This window comes from Nerophis lumbriciformis, linkage group LG16 (genome assembly GCF_033978685.3).
Source record: "Nerophis lumbriciformis linkage group LG16, RoL_Nlum_v2.1, whole genome shotgun sequence".
In the NCBI taxonomy this organism is placed as follows: domain Eukaryota; kingdom Metazoa; phylum Chordata; class Actinopteri; order Syngnathiformes; family Syngnathidae; genus Nerophis; species Nerophis lumbriciformis.
In genome coordinates, this window is record NC_084563.2 from 25,310,212 (window position 1) to 25,330,533 (window position 20,322).

Here is a 20,322-nt window from a genome sequence, read left to right on the forward strand (position 1 = left end):
GGCGGGATATAACTTGGTCCGCCAATTGTTGGGAACTTCCGCTGTCACTGTGGCAACCAACCAAATGACGCATGCGCAGTGATTGACCGTTGAGGCTCGGGCTATATGCTGGGAAGGCGGTCAATGGACGTGTAACCTAAATACGGTATTTTCTCTTCATATTAAAGACGTTCTTTTGTTAGTATTAGCAGCATTTAATGTACACAGTTTTGATTTTCACCCGATCAAGTGTGGACTCCATTTTCTTATTTTATTTTGAGATATTAGCTTAGCTTAGTTTTCCATCTTGTATTATGTCACTCTAAAGTCTAAACGATCGTTTTGTCATAAATTAAACGAGCAGCAAACGTCTATTTTTGTGAATATGAAATATATAAGAGCAATTAAGTGTTTTTTTGTAATGCCGTGGTCTTTTGAGTTGATTCATCATATTCAAATGTTCACTTCAAACTAGATTTGTGGCGATACAAATATTTTGTTACTGATACCAAAATGTATTTCGATACTTTTCAAAATAAAGGGGACCACAAAAAACGTCATCATCATGACACATTAAACATGTTTTTTTATTTCAATTAAAGAAGACTTTTGGCATCAAATAAAATAGTGAACATGTCTTTTCGTAGTAAGTAAACAAACAAAGACTCCTAATTAGTCTGCTGACATATGCAGTAAACTATTGTGTCATGTATCATTCTATTTTGTCAAAATTATGAGCACAATTTTAAAGCTACAATTAAAATTTCAAAAATAGTACCAAATCACTAATATATTTTAATATATTTTATTATATTTAATATAATATAATTTATTTTAATATATATTTAATATATTTTTATTTTAATATACATTTTAAAACAGACTGTAAAATGTACAAATTCATGTGCGTTACGTGATTTTTTGAATTAAGTTTTGGCTGATACCACAATTGTGGGTATCGATCCAATACCAAGTAGTTACAGGATCATACATTGGTCATAATTAAAGTTCTCCTGTTTCCTGAGTTTATAAACATAAAAAAATTATAAAAGCGTTTGTGCTAACAAAAAATATCGATGCAATCTTTGTAGTATTGACTAGATACATACGGCTCTTGTACCTGGTATCGTTACAGTCGATATTTGTGTAGCTCCACCCATTTGTTTACATTCAGGAGCGATAGCTTGCTCTTAGCGGTTAGCGATCCTCCTACGTTGTGTAGTGAAGCATGTTTAGCTATTCCTCGTACTGCAGGGACGATACTTGTAAAAAACATAGTTTATTTGTCGCCATGGAGGTGAGGATTAGTGACTTAGAAGTAGCTAAAACACTTCGGACAGAGGTTAGCCGTTAACTAGCTACGTTTGGAAAGCACCGCTTGCATAGTTTTTATAGCTCCACCTTTATCGTTAGTTTTAAAGCCAAAATACATCCATTCTCCCTCTTCTATCTTCGCACTGTTTCCACTTGTAAGTGCACTATGTGTGTGTTGATTCACTTCGCACCAACATGTGCATGAGAAGAAAAATGAAATGCTATTTTTAAAGGCAGTATAGTACCTTTTTTAATTAATTAGTACTGGTATACTGTCCAACCAACCCTACTTCAAACATGTAAGTACATCTAAACCAGACGCAGGTCTACAGCAGTCAAATGTTGGGTTTTGTATTCTTCTGTAAGAAACATAGCTAGTGAATGCTTATTCTAATATACAATGTATCCTTTTATATTTTAGATAATGATTGGAAGTACAGTAATAAACCAGCGACAGCATGTTGGACTGCAGAAACTGTTGGTACTGGCAGCGACTGCACGTTCCCTATTGGGTGCCAATGAGAAGTACAAGTTCATCCAGGATGAAGCGAGCGGCGAGTCTACTCTTGTCGGCTCGTGTTTGCGCATCTTGGACAACCTGGAGCACACCTGCGCCGTCGGCCAGCTGGTTTACGAGAGCGTCGAAGCCCACCACAAGGTCTATCGCACGGGATCAGGGTGCCTGCTCTTCTTGGCGGGAGCGTGGAGTCGCACAGCCTTGGAGTGTTTAAGAAGCGGGATTTCGCCGCGTCACATCGCTGCAGCAATGACGGAGGGCATGGATGTATGTATCGACGTTTGCAAAAACAGCAGCATTTCGTTTGAGGCTCCTTGTGAGTCACCACAGAAACGCATCACCAAGGTGCCAACCGGCTCCGGACACATGACTGCCACAGGACTAAAAGCAAGCAAAGTAAAGCTGAGTCGCCATTTTTGTTGGACTGAGTCTGAGAGCGTTTCAGTTCCGCAGCCTCACCTTCCTGACATTGCACACCTTGCGGATGGACTGAGGCACGGTTGCGATGATGCAATGGATTTAGTTCTTCAAGCCAGTTGTATGCAGCTAAAATATGGACCCAAAGACACACATTATGTGTTTGATGTTAACAAGGTGCTGACGTGTGTGTTGCCAGGCTTCTCAGAGGACCACGCTCACGTTTCCCCAGGCTGTGTTGTTCTTCTCGACGCTGACCAGTCTGCAGTTGCACACAGCCTACAGGACACACCCTTGAATGTGGCTCTTATTCATGGCGATTTGTCGTGCACTTACCGCCATCTTGGCTTCAACCAGCCTACAGGCGTGCAACATGTCAACGACCAGTCATGTTTGCCGAGTTTAAGCAAAAAGGAAGAGTGGATGCAAAAGGTTCTGGTGCTTCTGCTGCGCCTAGAAGTGGACCTCGTGCTCGTTAGCGGACTTGTCGGCGAGGAAGTTATCCAGTGCTGCTGCAAGCATCGTATGCTGACAGTGGGAAAGGTTAAGGCCTCAATTATAAACGAGATGGCAAATGCTACCGGAGCTGTGCCTGTTGCATATGCCACACAGCTGAGCAAGCACTGCGTCGGCACCGGGGTCAAAGTTGGCATTTGGAGAGAAATTCAGAGCGACCGTAGGACATGTGTCTATATTTACCCTGGCTGTAGGACTCAGTTGGTCACGGCCGTCATCACGAGCTTCCTACATAGTAAGCTGCAGGTCTTGGAGGACCGCTTTTGGGCTTGTGCTTATCGGCTGCATTATGCCCTGAAGGACAAAGCTGTGTTGCCCGGCGCTGGAGAGCCTGAGATGATTTGTGTTCATCACCTGCAAAGGCAAGTGAATGTTGCGCATCCCAGAGATGGGCAAACCAACTCTTTCCGTGGCGTTGTGCTGAACCTCATGGCCGAGGGTTTTGTTGATTACATATCCACGGTCATGGCTAACTCTGCTGGGATCTCACAAGTCCAAGCCAAGACTGCAGTCAACCAACAACTGCAAGACTTTAAAGGAGATCACAATGTTTCCGCCAAACTATCCCGACTGGTCCTGGATTTGGATGAGAGAAGTCCTCAATTCTCAGCTGTGAGGTCAGTCAGACCTCGAAAAGTTTATGACAATCTGAGCGTGAAAGTAGAGGCGTGGAGGACAGCCCTGGACCTGGTTTTGCTGGTCTTACAGGCGGACGCCGAGATCATTACTGGTGTGGAAGAAAGCAGTCGTGGTGCACAAGCAGAACTGAACTTTTTATGATCACGTTATGCAATTTGTCGATAAACCACAATAGAATCAACAAGGTCAGTATACCATTTAAAAATGTTAACATATCTATTCAGTTTAGCATCTGGGAATCTGGTGCACAATCAGTGGTTGTAAGCAAACTACACACCTGATGTAAGAGTGAGTTAGATGTGCATGTGTGTTAGTCATATTTTGCTATCATGAAACACAATCAATGGTACTTCGGGATAAGAGTGTCCCAGTTTATGGATTTCTTGGGATACAAGCTTTCTCTCGGCTAAATGTTAGGCTTTAGGTTGCTAGCAGAAATTCAGGTTAGGAGCCTCTCAACGGCAAGTTGGCTTGGCGAAGGCTACAGCAAACCCTGTAAACGCCAACCAAAACATTTTGTCTTACTCGCTATTAGCTTAAAGCTAGAGATGAACAACTTTGTTTTTGACTCATTTCAATGGGCGACACTTTCACAATACGAGCTGCATTACATAACCAATTAAACTCGTATACTGAGGACTACAGTAGACTAGATGTTCCTGCCAGAAATCTAATATTCATATCCATGCTAATTTCGGTCACAATAATCATGATATAAAATATAATTTTTTCGATTGTTGCTCTCGAATGTGTAGAAGTTTATAATGTTGACTGAAAAAATGTATTGGGTGAAGGAGATACTCTTTGAAAATCTGTGAGCAATCCTAAACCGTGGCTACCAATGTTTACCACATGGGGGAGACAAGAGCTGGTTGATTTTCCGACACACAATCACTGGGAATGGTTGTTGGAAAAGTATACATTCAGTGTCCAAGTCCTAGTCGTATAAGTCCTTGACTTGTAAATGAAATGAGGCAGTGTTACTCAGCTAACTTGTGCTGCTATGGATACCTCCATAAAGGTTGCAGTCAGAGGTTACAAACAAGAGGCTCCTGTCACATTTTAAAGGACAGCAACAAGTGTGGCAACAGGTGACACCCAAGGAGTAGTAATGTAAAACCAGACACACAGTAGGCCCTTTTCCATCAAGTTTAGGAACTTTTGCTTCCTGGAACTTTAGGTTCTTGTAGAAGTGTGTAGCTTATGTTACAAATCAGGCTGATGACGTAACATAACAACTTATGGAGTGGTTTAGTGTATTTCTACATTGATACCATATAAACACAATAGTAGGTCACAGTTCTTTTACTAAAAAGTAAGTCAATGAAACAAAACAATAATGTACAAATCAATATGATTTAAAAAAGCGTACTGAATTGTTCATAAAAAGTCAGGCTTTTGTCCGCAATGTACAACAGCCAAAAAGTCGTCCTGTCAGTAAATGATGAATTGATGAGGGTCAGGTGGTTCCTTGTGCTCCATTTCAGCTGTAAATAACAATATATAAATAATAAATGTCAGTGTTTATCTCACGCAAACAACACGAACACATCGGCTTTAGCGTTGGCTTGTTAACATTAGCATTCTGTTCACTCGGGTTAAGGCTAATAACTACACAAATAGAGTGTCACTGACTACTTTTACAACATTTAATAAAATAAATAGTTACTATTTGATGTTATTTACCTTCTCTCCACTCGTGTGATGCCTCCTTTATTTCACATTCATCCAACAAAGTCAGAGTCTTAGTAAGCAGCTGAGGTCGTTGTCGGCTTCATACTCCTCCATCAATACATTTAAAAGAGTATGTCCACTTTTCGTAGCTTCGGGTATCGAAATTAAGTTTGTAAAAATATTAAACAATTAACCTCATATAGTTTAAAGACTACGGCTGGGAAAAAACACTCCAAGAAAGTTCCACTGATCAGCGTTCTTCAGCACAAACATGCCCCACAAAAGTTCCTGCATTTCAAAAGCTCCTTACGTTCTTCTTTCTCTCCGTTGTCAAGTTTGTTGTATTAGAAACATAAGAAATAAGCCGTCCTCGAATACTCTGCAATGGCGGTCGTGTGTTTTGAAAAACATGTTTTATGAACGCCCCCAAAGGTATTTAACCAACCTGCGTTCGACAGTACAGCCTGCCCCCGAAAAGGTTCCGGGGAGCTTTGAAAGCTCCCAGCTAGGTAGGAGGAACTCTGAAAGGTTCCTGAAGAACTACATCTACCCAACTAGTTTTTGGTGGAAACACAAGGGGGAACTTTATTTCCCTGGGTAATTGGGAAAAGTCCTGCAAAAGGGCCTCTTGTCAATTAGTTAAAGCCACTCTGTTTTGCAGTATAATCTATAGCAGGGGTGTCAAACTCAAATACAGAGTGGGCCAAAATTTAAAACTGAAGAGTTAGTGCTGCAAAGGGTTCTGGGTATTTGTTCTGTTGTGTTTATGTTGTGTTACTGTGCGGATGTTCTCCCGAAATGTGTTTGTCATTCTTGTTTGGTGTGGATTCAGTGTGGCGTATATTTCTAACAATGTTAAAGGTTTTTACACTGGCACCCTCAGTGTAACCTGTATCGCTGAAGATCAAGTATGCGTTGCATCCACTTCTGTGTGCATGCCAAAGCCGCACATATTATGTAACTGAGCCAGCACTCGTTGGACTGGACGAAAAAGGGACGTTACAATTCTCGGGAGGGGCACTGAAATTTGGGAGTCTCCCCGGAGGTTTGGCAAGTATGAGAATTAGCGGTGTACAGCGGCACCGCCGCTGTATATAATCGGCGGGCCAGCTCTAGTGTTAATTTGATATCACTTCACGGGCCAAGTGAAATTACACGGCGGGCCAAATTTGGCCCGTGGGCCAGAGTTTGACATCCATGATCTATGGCTTGTAATTCCTTACTCAATGGATTATTGATCATCTAACTCAGGGGTCGGTAACCCGCGGCTCCGGAATAGTGATGGGATCGGCAGTTCTTTTGACTGTACTGAATCACTAGAATCAGTTCCTTAAATTGATTCGTTCAAAAGATTCGTTCACCGAATTACCCCCCCCCCCCCCCCCCCCCCCCCAAAAGGAGGGGGGGGGGGCGTGCGTAGTACAGTAAGTACAGTGTGCGCAGGTCGGCGAATCACTTCTGCAGCAGCAGTTCTGTGTGCAGGTCGGCGAATCACCGAATCACTTCTGCAGCACCAGTTCTGTGCGCAGGTCGGCGAATCACCGAATCACTTCTGCAGCAGCAGTTCTGAAAATATGCAAACAAAAAGAAAATAAATACCTTCAAAATAAAACAAATAAATTAAGAGCCAGACATGCCAACATAAAAACTAAATGTTCTGTAGCCTACGTTTAAAAATATAACAAAGAAAATATTAACTTAAATGTGCAAACAAAAAGAAAATAAATAGGCTACCTTAAATAAAACTAAACAAATATTAAACCAAGTGCCAGAAAAGCCAACATTAAATCTAAAATTTCTGTAGCTTACATTTAAAAATATAAAAATGGAAATATCAACTTAAATATGCAATAAAAAAGAAAATAAATAGCTTAAATAATATAAAAATCAAGATAAATAATAGCCTATGTATATGTATATACATTAGTTATTATTTTTATTTTAAATCTTCTCAAACAGCCTGCCCTACACTTTACCCCCCGCCCCTCCCCCTCGCGTCGCTGCTGCTCAGCCTTGCCCTGCACTGACTTTCTTTCTGTCTCCTCTACTCTCATAACTTTATGTGTTGAGATAATGTGTGTGTTTGTTTTCATGTGGCTTGAGTCAACATTAGCCGTTAGCTTGGAGAATGAATGGAGAACGGATGCCCATGGCATGAAACATATCCCCGCGACGGGAGGAGAATCACTCGCGGCATTGGGGCAAGCAGAGCAGAGAGCGAGAGCGTTGTCGTTCACTGAGTGATTCATGTCGTTAATCCGCGGTGAACGAATCGTTCGCTCAGTCCCTCCCCCCGCCCCCATGATGAGTAGCTGGCTGCGTCGTTTGCCGACGTCACAAAATGCGCCAGTTCCACTCATACATGGTCGCGGCGGAGCTCAACTGAACTGAGAAAGGAACGAATCAGTTCATGAAGTGTTTCGGTTCAGTACGTTCACTCAAAAGATTCGTTCGTTCGAACGAATCGTTCGCGAACGACACAACATTACTCCGGAGCCGCATGCGGCTCTTTGATCACTCTGATGCGGCTCAGCTGCATACTTGCCGACCCCCCCGATTTTCCCGGTAGACTTCCGGATTTCAGTGCCTCTCGCAGAAAATTAATAATATCTCCGATTTTCACCCTTACAATAATAAAAAGGGCGTGCCATGATGGTACAGCATTTAGCACTCTCTACAATCTGTATTAACAGCAGGCCAGCCCAGCCTTTTGTTATATGCATCTTCTGCTTGCTCACGTAAGTGACAGCAAGGCATACTTGCTCAACAGCCACACAGGTTACACTGACGGTGGCCATATAAAACAACTTTAACACTCTTACTAATAATGCGCCACACTTTGAACCAAAACCAAACAAAAATGACAAACACATTTTGGGAGAACATCTGCACCTTAACACAACATAAACACAACAGAACAAATACCCAGAATCCCATGCAGCCCTGACTCTTCCGGGCTACATTATACACCCCTGCTACCACCAAACCCCGCCCCACCCCAACCCTGCTCCCGCACACGTCAACCCCCCCCCCCCCCCCCCTTCCCCCCTCTGTGCGTCGGTTGAGGTGGGCGGGATTTGGTAGCGGGGGTGTATAATGTAGCCCGGAAGAGTTAGGGCTGCATGGGATTCTGGGTATTTGTGCTGTTGTGTTTATGTTGTGTTACGGTGCAGATGTTCTCCCGAAATGTGTTTGTCATTCTTGTTTGGTGTGGGTTCACAGTGTGGCGCATTATTAGTAAGAGTGTTAAAGTTTTTTATACCGCCACCGTCAGTGTAACCTGTGTGGTTGTTGACCAAGTATGCCTTGCTGTCACTTACATGAGCAAGCAGAAGTCCCATACAATGTGTGGCTGGACCGGCACGCAGGTTGTAGTGGGCGCTAAATGCTGTACCATCACGGCACGTTCGAGAGAACAGTTGCCTTGAGATTTGTAGTCTGCCAGAAATATCGGGAGGGTTGATAAGTATGACGCTGTCAAGTGCCATTCATATAAAACCAGTGGGCCGCACTATCATTCAATTTTCATATTAAGGTGTGGGCCGCGTGTCTGAGACCCTTGGTTTATACATAGCACAAAGCAAAAAAAAAACTTTGTATGCAGAGTTATTTCATTTTAAATTTCAAAAGATTTTTGTGGCTCCCATTGTTTTCTTTGATTTGTGAAACTGGTCAAAATGGCTCTTTGACTGGTAAAGGTTGCCGACCCCTGACCTAACTGATGATTGTGTACAGTTCTGTAAACTGCCAACTAAGGGACACTAAAATACCTTAAAGAGGTGGAACCAGGCTGAGGCTCACCAGGATACTTACTCTTTTCACACATGCTTGTGTGGAATGCCACACGGCAACGGTAGTCCATCTCTAATTGAAGAGTGGAGAATGGCTTTCCGAAGTCTGTTTTTAGACTCCTTCATGTCAGCTTTTAATCTCTCGGGACGCCTTAGAGCGGGACATGATTTGCTCAAGTAGTTTGTTTTTGGTAGTTCAGCTTCCTTAGTCTCTTGGCGCTCTTTATTTATTTAACACGTATAACCTAGCGCCCCAGAATTTATTACAAATTGGTTATGTTACGTTAACTGGAAACAGAATAATTTTTCCATCTTGACTAATTATCAAATCAAAGAATGGTCAAAGCGTAAGGTCATTTGGATTTAAAGTGATCCTGCACGCTACAGACATAACTCAACAAGTTAGGAATGCCGTGCTGTGAATTGCCTCTTGAGAAGTCTGTATGAATGAACACACTGGTTCTGTTGCTTGCCACGGCACTTGGCATGCTAAGGGGTCACAGAGAAAGCGTCCAAGCTGCAAATCCACCCCGCTCCCCCTCCACGACACTGACGTCTGCTTGGCCAATTGGTGGAATCGGAGAGCACTAGTGGGCGTGAGCTTATATGCGAGTGTGTTGGTGCTCCGAGAGCGCATGCGAACTGAGGCCCAAAGTGGGGAAAGCCTTGCACACCGATCTAAGCCAGCTGCTTTGATTAAACCACTACACAGGAAGACTGCAAAACCATCCATCCCCCAACCATCAGAGCAACTCTACAAACAGCAGGCAAGCACATGCAAACTTAAGCTTTGTGGACTTTTTTTAATCAGCCAGAAGCTCACCAAGGAGACCTTCTGTTTGTGATTCTCTCTTGTCAACGGGTACCCGAGGCCCTGCGACCCCTGAGCTAATGTGAAGCTCTGCGGAGGAGGGGAGGAGGAAAGTTAGTGGGAGGTGGGAGGCCTACAGTGGGGCAACTTCCAGAAAGGAGACAGACAGCAGTCGCCAGGAAGCGAGGAGAAGATGGCCACAGGAGAGATCACTACGCTTCCTACCACGCCTGAAGACGGCGGCAGTGGCGGCTTTCCCCCCGGAACCTTCAAGGAGCCCAAGAGGTTGTACTGCAAAAACGGGGGCTTCTTCTTGAGGATAAAGTCAGACGGTGGAGTGGACGGAATCCGGGAGAAGAGCGATCCCCACAGTAAGTCTTCTCATCTTTAAGCGCTTAGCTCATGCAAACTGTTGTTATGGCGACAAACTAACATACATTTTGGAGGGACGTTGTGTATGTTTTCTAAATAAAAGTAGTTTTGAAAAGAGTCTTAACTGTTTTGAGAATGTTGTCCTCCAGTTTTCCTAATCAATGGAACATGCCTTTTTTTTAGTAATTTGGGTTTAGCATGCTGACTCACACTTTGCTTTACGTCACACTGTAAAAACAGTAGTGACATCTTCAAATGAAGGCCGATCAAAAGACGTCCTGTGAGGATTTTTCTTGCACTTAAAGCTGTAATGACGCACATGAATTTAAGTGGCGATGAATGACGGGACCTGCGTATTTCCCCAACAAGTACACAAACCAGATCAAACTTGGATTGTTGTCACTCTTGCCTTGTTTAGTTATACAAAATACAGATCAGTCAAAGTCTGCCAAATAAATGGATTAAATATATTTTCCATGTTTGCAAAAGAAGCACTATCATTCATCAATCAGTCACCTACTTTCATCAAAAAGTTTTTTTACGGAAGCCATGACCTCTAGTAAACCGAGGTGGAACTAAAATGCCAGCTCTTTTTTGGTGTGTACGACTGACGGTCAAACAATGAATTCTTTTCAAGGAGCATCATCGCTTCAGGAGAGATGAGGGAGGTGGCCATGAAGATTCCTGAGAAAAACTAATGTTTGGACAATGTTTTGTTTGAGGAATCCAGTGGGACATTTGGAAAGAGCTGCGTCCAAAGAAATACCTGATTTGACTTCAAGGAGCTCAACACTAAATTGGCCCTAGTGTGTGAATGTGAGTGTGAATGTTGTCTGTCTATCTGTGTTGGCCCTGCGATGAGGTGGCGACTTGTCCAGGGTGTACCCCGCCTTCCGTCCGATTGTAGCTGAGAGGCTCCAGCGCCCCCCGTGACCCCGAAGGGAATAAGCGGTAGAAAATGGATGGATGAATGGATGGACTTCAAGGAGCTATTTTAAGGTAGTTGAGTTACCATTCAGTAACAATGAGTCACAGCTGTCAGTGATATAAACCAGAACGGCACACTTAGCATAGTAAGCTAATGACTGGACCTATTATTCATTCATTGGCTGATTATTATTGAAATTTTTTTACCATCAATGCCAAAGTTTAGCTACTTTTCACCCACCTTTTACGGGGCGCCGTAAGTGGTGACCCATCATCGTTTCCGTTATGTTCCTTGTACAATGTTTGTTTAATCTTTGTGGTGAAAATTATGTTTCGTTCTACTTGTCCAATGACAATTAAGAGCATACCATGTTTGGGTTACATCCCTTTCTCTGTCAGAGTCAGTCACATTACATTACATCCATATATTTATTGATATAGTAATATTAGTACTGCTTACTTTTGGTAGGAACGCAATTTGGCACTCTCAAAAGGCAGTTTTGGTCACCTGCACTTTTTACCGTCCAAAAATAATGTCCCGCTCTATTGAATAGAACCAACTATGAAACGGCCGCCAAAACTGAAGCCTGTTTCCCTTTAGACCGTCTACAAGCTTACCGATTGGCTATGTTGCTAGCGTGACACCGCACCGCGACAAAATGATTGATAGCATGCAGCAGCTGACCAATCAGCGGTCAGATGCGCCGATGTACAGGCAGTTGGATGCAGGTAGAGAGTTGGTTCCCCAACGGCAACATGAAACACAAGCATGGAAAAGACAGACTAGATCAAAATAAGAGGAGTCGTGTGTTTCACTTGTTGACTTAAAATGTTGTGGCATAAACACTACGATAAGAAAACCGATTACACCTCCAACTGCTCAAGTTCTTGCCTTTTGTCGCAAAGGTCGATGATTTGATCATCAGCTGAATCATAATGCGTTCTTGAACAAATGTTTTTCTGTGTATTATTAGTACTCCAAACCATGCATCTAATCCCTTCAACCAACGCCGCACCCAAACTCAGACCAGTTTGTGTCCTCGCCCACATCTGTAATCTAAATTTTACCTCTGCTTTCAGGATCAGCTGTTAAGATTTCTTGGAGATTGTTGCCCAAATTGACCTCTTGGTCATGGAGGTGCTGTGTGTTTGGCGGAAAGGGATTGGTTAAATGCTCTTCAAGGCCCAATTTGAATTCTCCCTCTTACCCCTTCGTCTTAATCCTTTCACTCTTGACCCTAAAATCTAGTGTCATGGTGAAGTATTCAAAATATGCCCCTGAGAATTCGGACGTGGCTCGAGTCTCACGTCATCATCAACCCTCGCCGTTTGCCAGCTGTGACGTAAAACGGGCCCTTTTCTTTCGCCTGATTACATCAAGAAAACAGACCTTTGTATGGTCGTTTCTGAAGCGGATCAGTTGATTCGTATCCCATTACAGAAAAATGCATCTGATAATTTTGCCGTTGAATGTACAGACCTTTTACAAACACGTATCATGTTACTTTGCTGATGAGGCAGATAAGAAACACAGATAACGCAGTTTTCGGAAGCAATAATCTACGGTAGCTTCAGCCATGTTGCTAGCTTGTTCTGAGGAGCGGTTGCAACATACAATAAATATGGCTTATGTAGCTGTGCATTTTATTCTATCCTCCTTGATAAAACAAATGTAGTTAGAGCTAGTTTTTGCAAAATATACTGGAACTCGATCATTTTAACAAGAGATGAAAACAATACAACAAACAATTACAAATAGCCAACATACAGTATATGTGGAGTAGCAAAGGATAAGCATCTGAACAAAACCATGAGTGTTATTATTATGAAAATCAATAATTAAGCTTTATTTTTAGGCTGTTCTTTGTTGTCTGCCATCACTTTTAGCAGGCATATGATGTGTGAAATTTCTTCAACCCCTCGATATCTAGGGAGGTATCTGAGCTCACCTCGCTTCGAGGGTTATGCCCTTACCTGATGGAGAAATCGGACACCACTTGATTGACGTGAACACGCAAAACCGAGTGCTAAGGGGTTAAGACAAGGAGGAAGGGGAATATTCGGAATGGGCCTTAGACGTCTACTCGGAGCTGTGTTGACTCCTGTGTTGACGGAAACTCCGGAAAAAAGCGCTAAGTGGCTTCAAATCCACCAGAGCTATAAAAAGACTTGTGTGAATGTTTGCGTAGTCTGTCTATCCATGAGTTGAACTTCTTAAGGTGTTCTGTGGTGACATCTTGTGGTCCATCCCTAACCTGTTGGATTAGAAGGAAGACTGTTGATGGACAATACCTTTCAATGGTTCCCCTTGTTTTGGTAGCGACAAATAACCGGACAGTTCTGGTACTCTCTACTTTGTTTTCCCCTAGTAATGCTTCAGCTGCAGGCGACCTCAGTAGGGGAGGTGGTCATCAAAGGGGTTCGCGCCAATCGCTACCTGGCCATGAACAGAGACGGACGACTGTTTGGAGCGGTGAGCGACCACATCTGTCCCCGTTAATACAAAAGTATCAAGTACAGTTAAGTTGGGTTCGGATCATGGAATGCTGGGGGGATTGCGATTTCAACGCTGAGTTAAAAGTTTAATGACTATTTTTGATATCTTGTCTAAGTCGTCTTCGTCTTCTACCTCAGAGACGAGCAACTGAGGAATGTTACTTCTTGGAGCGTCTCGAGAGCAACAACTACAACACCTACCGCTCCAGGAAATACCCCACCATGTATGTGGCGCTGAAGCGGACCGGCCAGTACAAGTCTGGAAGTAAAACCGGACCGGGTCAGAAGGCTATACTCTTTCTGCCCATGTCGGCAAAGTGCTAACCTGGGACAAGGTTGAAAGAACGTTGGTGCCTTAGGTGTGATGGCAGTGAAAGAAGGTACTGTAAGTCCACACTGCCTGGCACAGCTGTGATCTTTGGAGACTCATTTATTCCGACACACCTGCTCTTGTTAAGCTTGACGTTTTGAAGCAATCACTACTTTTACTGCAGAAGAAAAGAACGAGGAAAACGTCAGAGCCAAAGTCCTCTTTTGTACATTCGGCTCCTAACCCTATAGGGTCATTGACACATTTCAAGCACACCGTAAGGTTTTATTAACTGTTAGACTACTTAGAATACTTCAAAGTATGTATATTTTCCTGAGGTGTCTTGTAGTATTTGTGTTGTGGACACACAAAACAATTCTAAGGCAACTAAAGTTTAGTCCAATGACAGAAAACCGAAAGATGAAGAAAACTTAGCTCAGACGTTAGATTTGAGGCTCCAACTTTCTGCTCCCAACTCATCAAATACTTTTTTTTAAAAGTCTGTCGTTCAACTGATTAAATCAAGCTTGGTTGATTTTATCACCAAACTATTAACCTTTGATGAGTACTTGGGAAACCAGCAACCATACATTGTTTTGTACACAGAACACTGCACTGTTTTTTTTTGGATCGTGTTTCACATTTTGTAACAATACTTAAGGTCTCAACATTAGCCAAAAAGGTATCTTCAATTTAAAATGTGTTCCTCTGTCCATGCCATGCAAAAAAAACAGTTAGCCGGGGTTTTTTTTCAAACTTTTCTTAGCTGGTATATGTTCAGAAGCAGAACAAAGCCTAACTTGTAACCCGCCGAACAACTCGGGCTTAGGCTGAATCCCAATTCTTGCCCTAAACACATCCCTTTGGTCTTATCCCGAGCCCACACATCCCTTTGGTCTTACCCCGAGCCCTCACCCCTCGAACCAGGGGGCCAAGCGGTGGAAAACACACCTTAAGAAATATGACGCCACTCGTGTCCTTGACACGTCATCACCCCTGGCCGCTTGGTGGATGTTACTATGATACAGATAAACTGTAACAAGCGGTCGTCACGGTATTCAGAATCTACAGTATGTACAATAGTTGTGCTAGCTAGTTGTCAGGACGAGCGATTTTAAAACAAAAAAGTTTTGAAAATGGTTCATGTAAATTCTGAAAATTTAGCTGTTGAATCATTCAGGAAATGTTGTCAATTGAAGTCCATTGTCTAATATTTTGACAGAGTAGTTTGCTAGATGCAGTCGCGTTAGCTAGCTCATGTGACAAGCGAGTTTAGGATAGAAAACATTCTAAACATGGCTCATGTAAATTAGCTGTCTAATCATTCATGAAATGTAGTAAATTGTAGTGTAGTTTGTTCGCTGCTCGTCTGATACCGTAGTTTCAGCTGCGTGAGCTAGCCCGTTTGACGAGCAATTTTAGAATAGAAAAAAAACATTCTAAACATGGCTAATGTAAATTCTGAAAGTAAATTAGCAATCTAATCAATCATGAAATGTAGTAAATTATTCTGTATTCTGCTACCCTGACATCATAGTTTATTAGCTACAGTCGCGTTGGCTCGTGTGACAAGCGAGTTTATAATAGAAAGCATTTTAAACATGGCTCATGTAAATTAGTTGTCTAATCATTCATGAAATGTAGTTAATTGTAGTGTAGTTTGTTTGCTGCTAGTCTGGTACTGTAATTTAATACCAACAGCTGCATGAGCTAGCGCGTGTAACGAGCGACTAGAAAAAAAAATACATTCTAAACATGGCTAGTGTAAATTCTGAAAGTAAATTAACATTCTAATCATTCATGAAATGTAGTAAATTGTTTTAAAGTCTTTATTCTGCTACCCTGAGCTCGTAGTTTTTTAACTACAGTCGTGTTAGCTAGCTTGGGTGACAATCAAGTTCATAATAGAAAACATTCTAAACATGGTTAACTTAAATTATATGTGATTCATGGAATGTGATACATTGTAGTAAAGTCCGTATTTTGCTACCCTGACGTCAGTTTATTAGCTACAGTCACGTTAGCTAGCTCGTGTGATAAGTGACTTTAGAATCGGAAAAAAAAACATTCTTAAAATGGCTAATGTAAATTCTGAAAGTAAATTAGCAAGCTAGTCATTCATCAAATGTAGTAAATTGTATCAAAGTCTTTATTCTGCTACCCTGACCTCGTAGTTTTTCAGCTACAGTCGTGTTAGCTGCTCGTGTGACAAGCAAGTTCATAATAGAAAACAATCTAAACATGGCTAACTTAAATTATATGTCTTATTTTATATTATATAAAATCCATATTTCGCAACCCTGACGTCAGTTTATTAGCTACAGTCACGTTAGCTAGCTCGTGTGATAAGCAAATTCAGAATAGAAAACATTCTCAACATGGCTAATCTAAATTAGCCGTCTAACAATTCATGAAATGTAGTCAATTGTAGTGAAGTCTGTTTGCTGCTAGCCTGATACTGTAATTTAATACCAACAGATGTTCCAGCACCCCCCGCGACCCTGAAAGGGACAAGCGGTAGAAAATGGATGGATGGAGATGCGTTAGCTTGCTCGTTAGACGAGCGACTTTAGAATAGGAAAAAAAAAAATCTTAACATGGCTAATGTAAATTCTGAAAGTAAATTAGCAATCTAATCATTCATCAACTGTAGTAAATTGTTTCAAAGTCTGTATTCTGCTACCCTGACACTAGTTTCTGAGCTACAGTCATGTTAGCTAGCTCGTGTGACAAGCGAGTTTAGAATAGAAAACATTCTAAACATGGCTAACTTAAATAGTCATTTATGAAATGTAATACATTGTAGTAAAGTCCATATTTTGTTACCCTGATGTCATAGTTTATTAGCTACAGTCACGTGAGCTAGCTTGTGTGACGAGCGAGTTTAGAATAGAAAACATTCTAAACATTGCAAATCTAAATTAGCCGTCTAATAATTCATGAAATGTAGTGAATTGTAGTAAAATCCGCCTGCTGCTAGTCTGATACCATAATTTAATACCAACAGCTGCGTTAGCTAGCTCGTGTGGCAAGCGACTTTAGAATAGAAAAAAAAAATGTCTAATGTAAATTCTGAAAGTAAATTAGCAATCTAATCAATCATGAAATGTAGTATATTATACTAAAGTCCGTATTCTGCTACCCTGACATCGTAGTTTGTTAGCTACAGTCGCGTTGGCTAGCTCGTGTGACAAGCGAGTTTAGAATACAAAACATTCTAAACATGGCTAACTTAAATTATCCGTCTAGTCATTCATGAAATGTAATACATTGTAGTAAAGTACGTATTTTGCTACCCTGACGTTATAGTTTTATTAGCTACAGTCAAGCAAGTTTAGAATAGAAATTCTAAACATGTCTAATGTAAATTAGCCGTCCAATCATTCATAAAATGTAGTTTGCTTGTCTGACATCATAGTTTACTAGCTACAGTCTAGCTAGCTCATGTGACGAGCCAGTTTAAAATGAAAAAAACAACAACATTCTAAACATGGCTAATGTTAATTCTGAAAGTAAATTAGCCGTCTAGTCATTCATGAAAAGTAGTAAAGTCGATGTTCTGCTAGTTTGACATCGTAGTTTACTGCTGCGTTAGCTAGCTCGTGTGACCAGCAAATTTGGAATAGAAAAAAAGAATTCCGCACATGGCTAATTTAAATTAGCCGTCTAATCATTAATGTTTTGTCTGACATCGTAGTTTATTAGCTACAGCTGCGTTGTTAGCCCGTATGACGAACAAATTAAGATTAAAAAAAGAACATTTGAAACATTTTTTAGGAGTAGCAAAGGATTGAAAACCTGAAAAAAACATGAGTGTCATTACAATAAAAGTCAATAAAGCTTAAAATTACAGTAGTAACTCAGGATACGAGTGCCCTATTTTACCAGTTTTTCCGGATACGAGCAGTCTCTCAACTAATTGTTAAATTTAGGTTGTGAGAAACGAGCCTCCCCACTGCTAGCCTGCACAGAATGAGTCGATAACGCGAGCCAACGACGTTGAAAATGATTATACCTTGGCAGACATTTATCCATGAAAATATAAAGAAGCTGCTGATGGCAAGTTGACGCAGGAATCGTAGAAGTTGTCTGTCCAAATGCTGTAGATTGCTAAATACAACTAGTGTAGTTTGTCGTATCTAAAAGTTAGTTTTTATTTTTTAAAGGCATGTTACATGTTAAAATTGTGCGTTAAAATGTTTTAAAATCATTTAAATGCCCGAATGAGGCGAAATAAGGGGTTTTCAAGGCACGATATATATATATATATATATATATATATATATATATATATATATATATATATATATATATATATATATATATATATTTATCTGCGACGTATACCTGAAAAAAATTGCATGCTAACTTTTTTGTAAACACATTTATAGCAGGTAGCATTTGACGCTGTAATGTATGCTTGTAAAAATAGCTAAAAAAGCTATCATGCTAAAATACCAACTGTAGCACGAATCAAGTACCAAAATATATTATTCTGCGTTGTTTACCTGAAAAATTTGTTAAAAAAGTTAACAAGCTAACTTTTTTTTAACAAATTTTTAGCAGGCAGCATTTGACGCTGAAATGTATACCTGTAAATTAGCTGAAAAAAGCTAGCATGCTAAAGTTAACGTGAATGCAAAGGGTTAAGACGAGCGTAAAAGTGAGAATTGGGATTCAGACGTAAACTGTCGTCGCTGCTTAAGTCTGGTACTTCATGTTGAGTTTGGTTTCTCTGCTCTGGTTTAGTCGCGGAGTTGGGATGACAGAAAATCTGAGGTCAACTGGTTGTCAAATGCACTGTTCCCGTCTTCAAGTCACACCTTGTCTAAGCAGGGTGGCCGTTATTTATGTCGGTAGTCGTGACGATTAGTGGGAATGCACAGCAAGCAAGAAAAAAATGGTCCAGTCCCAGTCCTCCGACTAAGAGGCCTCAGACCGAGGAAACCTTCGGTGGTTCAGCTGCAAGTATTTTTAACAACTATTATACCAAACTATACTCACTGAAGGCCACAGATTGACAAATAAAAAGATGCGGGGGCCATTTTGGTACTTTTCACCTTCAAAACCAGTACAAAATCGAGATTATTTTCAAAGAACCAGAAAATGCAATCTTTGTAAAAATTTCATGAGATTGCTGAAGAGCCAAAACCGAAGTACGCTGGCCAGATAGCGTCAAGCAACAAGAAATATGGGCAAAACGGGCTAAAAAAGATTGCATGCTAACAGTATGAGGCTGACATACCAACAATTGCCTCTTTACAGTTTGCATTGATGAAATACCAAACTATGACACTGAATTGTATACCTGTAAAATTAGCTAAAAAAAAGCTAGCATGCTAATATTACCAACTGTAGCATGGATCAAGTACCAAAATGTATTACTCTGCGATGTATACCTGAAAAAATTAGTTTAAAAAATTAGCATGCTATATTTGGTGCAAAAAAATAGCTGCCACGCTAACGATTGTGCCGCAGGATGTTAAAAAATTTGCTTTTTTCAGGTAAACTACGCACTTTGGACACCTATGAATTATACTAAAGCTACTCTAAGCGTTCTTGGCATCGTATGCACTTCCAATGAATGTACAGTACATCCAGTACCATAACTTTTTAGCAAGCACTGCATTAGCTTCTAGCTAATGGAGTTTGTCCGATGTTCTCCCCTGGATCGGACAAACCGGGAACTTTCAGGCTTTCATCGTCGGAGATGGTGATCGATCATACTCGCTCATTTTCTGTGGCCAAACCTGAGGTCAACACAACTGGTGTCACTTTTCATCGAATGTGGTTGAAATTTTAGAAACAAAGAAGCTATAAATCCGGGGGGAAAAGGTCAAAGCTTGTTTAGAAAGCTACAAGATGGCGTGTTGAGGTGGATACAAAGTTTGCAGACTTTCTTACCAATCCTGAACGTTACTGCTGAAAACGGTCACACTTTGAACCCTATTGGTTTTGTATTCTAGCAATCTTCAGATGGTCACTCAGTATTTATTAGCGTCATTTGTCCGATAAAGGAAGAAGCAGAATGTCACGTTGCAGCTTCTTGATATCCCCGCTTGGTGTGCACTTCTGTTTTTGCAAAATGAGCGTTGTGACGTGTGTGTGAGAAGGCGTGTGTCACCACTTTGATATTTAATACCATATTGCTGCTGCTTGAAATCATACGGTCAGTGTGAGAATAGATACTATTTTTATAGGTTGTTTTGTATTTTGGAGCATCTTACTGCTGGAGATGTTCTTCTTGTGCTGGAAAGGAAGACAAATAAAAGCTCTTAAACTCTGACTTTTTGTTGTGGATTTTGCCTTAAAGGTCCCAAGCTAGCATGGGTGAGTATTATGTTTATTGTTATGGTTGTAACAATAAACAACCATAACAATGAATGCTCCAAAACATTCACACATATGGTTTTCTACACCAAAATTAATCTATTATGATTCCTCCAGTTCTTCTCTTCCAGATTTTGGCGTGCTCTACCGTCCACATTTTTCACCCAATTCAAACCGTTCCAACTTCAAACTGTTCAACCTATTCGGGAATCGCTGGCTTTCCCTTGAC

At 41.1% G+C, this 20,322-nt stretch overlaps 2 protein-coding genes across 4 annotated transcripts; both read left to right on the forward strand.

Annotated features, from left to right (window-relative positions):
• The first annotated feature begins 17 nt into the window (after positions 1 to 17).
• bbs12 (Bardet-Biedl syndrome 12) lies at positions 18 to 6,376 on the forward strand. Of its 3 annotated transcripts, XM_061976865.2 has the most exons (3): positions 18 to 145; positions 1,715 to 3,360; positions 3,452 to 6,376. In XM_061976865.2, the coding sequence occupies exons 2-3, from the start codon at positions 1,718 to 1,720 to the stop codon at positions 3,510 to 3,512; spliced, it is 1,704 nt and encodes a 567-aa protein (XP_061832849.2). In that variant the 5' UTR covers positions 18 to 145; positions 1,715 to 1,717; the 3' UTR covers positions 3,513 to 6,376. The 3 variants fall into 3 exon arrangements, with proteins under 3 accessions (XP_061832849.2, XP_061832847.2, XP_061832848.2); XM_061976863.2 differs by having other exon boundaries at positions 1,715 to 6,376; XM_061976864.2 differs by lacking the exon at positions 18 to 145 and adding an exon at positions 1,535 to 1,592 and having other exon boundaries at positions 1,715 to 6,376.
• A 2,034-nt stretch (positions 6,377 to 8,410) lies between these two features.
• On the forward strand, positions 8,411 to 20,049 carry fgf2 (fibroblast growth factor 2). Its single transcript, XM_061976866.2, has 3 exons — positions 8,411 to 10,029; positions 13,327 to 13,430; positions 13,592 to 20,049. Exons 1-3 carry the CDS (start codon positions 9,852 to 9,854, stop codon positions 13,775 to 13,777), a joined length of 468 nt encoding a protein of 155 aa, XP_061832850.1. The 5' UTR covers positions 8,411 to 9,851; the 3' UTR covers positions 13,778 to 20,049.
• The last annotated feature ends 273 nt before the right edge of the window (positions 20,050 to 20,322 follow it).